The sequence below is a fragment of the Mizuhopecten yessoensis genome, unplaced genomic scaffold (assembly GCF_002113885.1).
Source record: "Mizuhopecten yessoensis strain PY_sf001 unplaced genomic scaffold, ASM211388v2 scaffold712331, whole genome shotgun sequence".
NCBI classification, from domain to species: Eukaryota; Metazoa; Mollusca; class Bivalvia; order Pectinida; family Pectinidae; genus Mizuhopecten; species Mizuhopecten yessoensis.
In genome coordinates this window covers 1-1,847 of record NW_018478069.1, presented here as the reverse complement: position 1 = coordinate 1,847, position 1,847 = coordinate 1, and the positions used below count along the sequence as shown (strand labels likewise).

General features: G+C 37.0%; 1 protein-coding gene across 1 annotated transcript; it reads left to right on the top strand.

Moving 5' to 3' along the window:
- Positions 1 to 130: 130 nt before the first annotated feature.
- LOC110440859 (cytosolic beta-glucosidase-like) lies at positions 131 to 1,054 on the top strand (the record flags this gene model as incomplete). Its single annotated transcript, XM_021483981.1, has 2 exons — positions 131 to 293; positions 800 to 1,054. Coding segments are annotated over 2 exons (418 nt in total), but the record flags the coding sequence as incomplete, so codon positions are not given.
- Positions 1,055 to 1,847: the final 793 nt, after the last annotated feature.

Sequence of the window (1,847 nt, the reverse complement as noted above, 5' to 3'; positions counted from 1 at the left end):
AACAAGGCAACGTGTTAAAACTTTCTTGTTTTGGAAAACAAAACTCCAGTTACATCTTGTATTATCGAAGTTAATACTCCTAGATCTTTATAAGTTTTTGTACACTTTGTCATTATGTTATGAATTATAGGTGAAGACATGGTTTACACTTAACGAGCCATATTTGATGAGTCAGATGATGTATGCGAGTGATGGATCAGGCACAAAGGACTACCTGGCAGCCCATAACATGCTGCTGGCCCATGCCGAGACTTACCGCATGTATGAGAAGGAGTTCAAGCTCACACAGAATGGTAAGTGTCAGGTCAGTGTGAATAATCTTTAACTTTGGAGCGGGACTGGGTCACGTGACTATCTTACATTCATGTGAAGCAAAAGGAGAAAAGTAAATTACGGTGCTTCGATATACCGTCAAATTTCACCAACTTCGCGAAGATTGCAATTCCAAAAAATATTTGATTACCAATCCTTCGTGTCTTCGTCACTTGTGATAACATATACTCGTATATGTTTTATTTGGTCAATGAATACAATCACTTTCACTGTAGGGCATTCAGTAAAGAAAACTAGTAACGTCTGCAAATTGGTACTCCGATCACATATCATCCTATATATCATTTCAAATTGTGAACGTTCTCTATCACAAGCTGTGCCTGTGGTGAACTAATTCTGGTGGTCACTGGAGTTAGTTATCAATATCTTTCACTATATTTTTACTTTATTAAAAAGTGTCAGAATCTTAAACAGGGAGCTTTCCATAAGCAATGTAAACCAATCTGGTCTGGTACTGCTACTGTAGGCTATTTCACAGGGAAAGTGAGTATTGTCTTGTACTCGGAGTGGATGGAGCCGAAGCAAGCTGGAAGTCCCTCGGATATATCAGCCTCTGAGCGGGCAATGGAATTTAGGCTCGGCTGGTTTGCTGAGCCAATATTTGGCAGTGGTGACTACCCAAATGTTATGAAGACTCGTGTGGCCGAGGCCAGTCGTGCTCAGAACCTCAGCCGCTCCAGACTACCAGAGTTTACAGCAGGACAGCGCTCAATGGTCAAAGGTACATAACTTGTATGTGCTTGTTACAGAAATCAATTATTGCCATGTTAAATTTTCAGACTGCGATGTATATATCAAAATGTGAAATGTTGAATTAGATGTAATATTTCTATTGTTCTTTTTATGTATTCAATATCCCCTATATTTGCCACAAAGATAAATGCATTAAGGACTTTCCACCCTTCGCAATACACATGTTTTTCTTGTCATATTTTCGTGTCGTCATTTCCGTATTGCGTATCGGGCATTCCATTACCGCAGTGTAAATTATAGTAACACCGGGTAAACAAAAGTACACGTGTTGTAGATATTTTATGATAAATAAAATATTTGTAGGGTTGATTAGCAATGTTTCTTTTCATTATTTTATTGTTGTAATTGTTTTGAACACTGCCACACGCTCAAAAAATATGAAAGTGTTGAATTTGACAAAAAATATTTTTTTCGGTATTTAAAAAAAAAAAAAAAATCCCCAGTTTATCGGAATGCTTAGATTATCATAAAATCATCTCTACATAGTTACATAACCATCATGTGAAACTTTCACTGAATTCTGATGGCTAATTGCGAAAGGGTGGAGCCTCCTTAAAAACAAATATTTTTGTCTCTCTCATTACTAAAATTTGGCACACTTGAAGTGTTTATAAAAAAAAGAACTGACAACGATGGTTGTGTTACTGCAAAAAACAAATATTGGCAGGTGTGAATACAGGAAGGACAGTGTTACATACTGTAAGGTATCGATGCAAGAAGGACAGTGTTACATACTGTAGTTTATCGATACAAGAAGGACA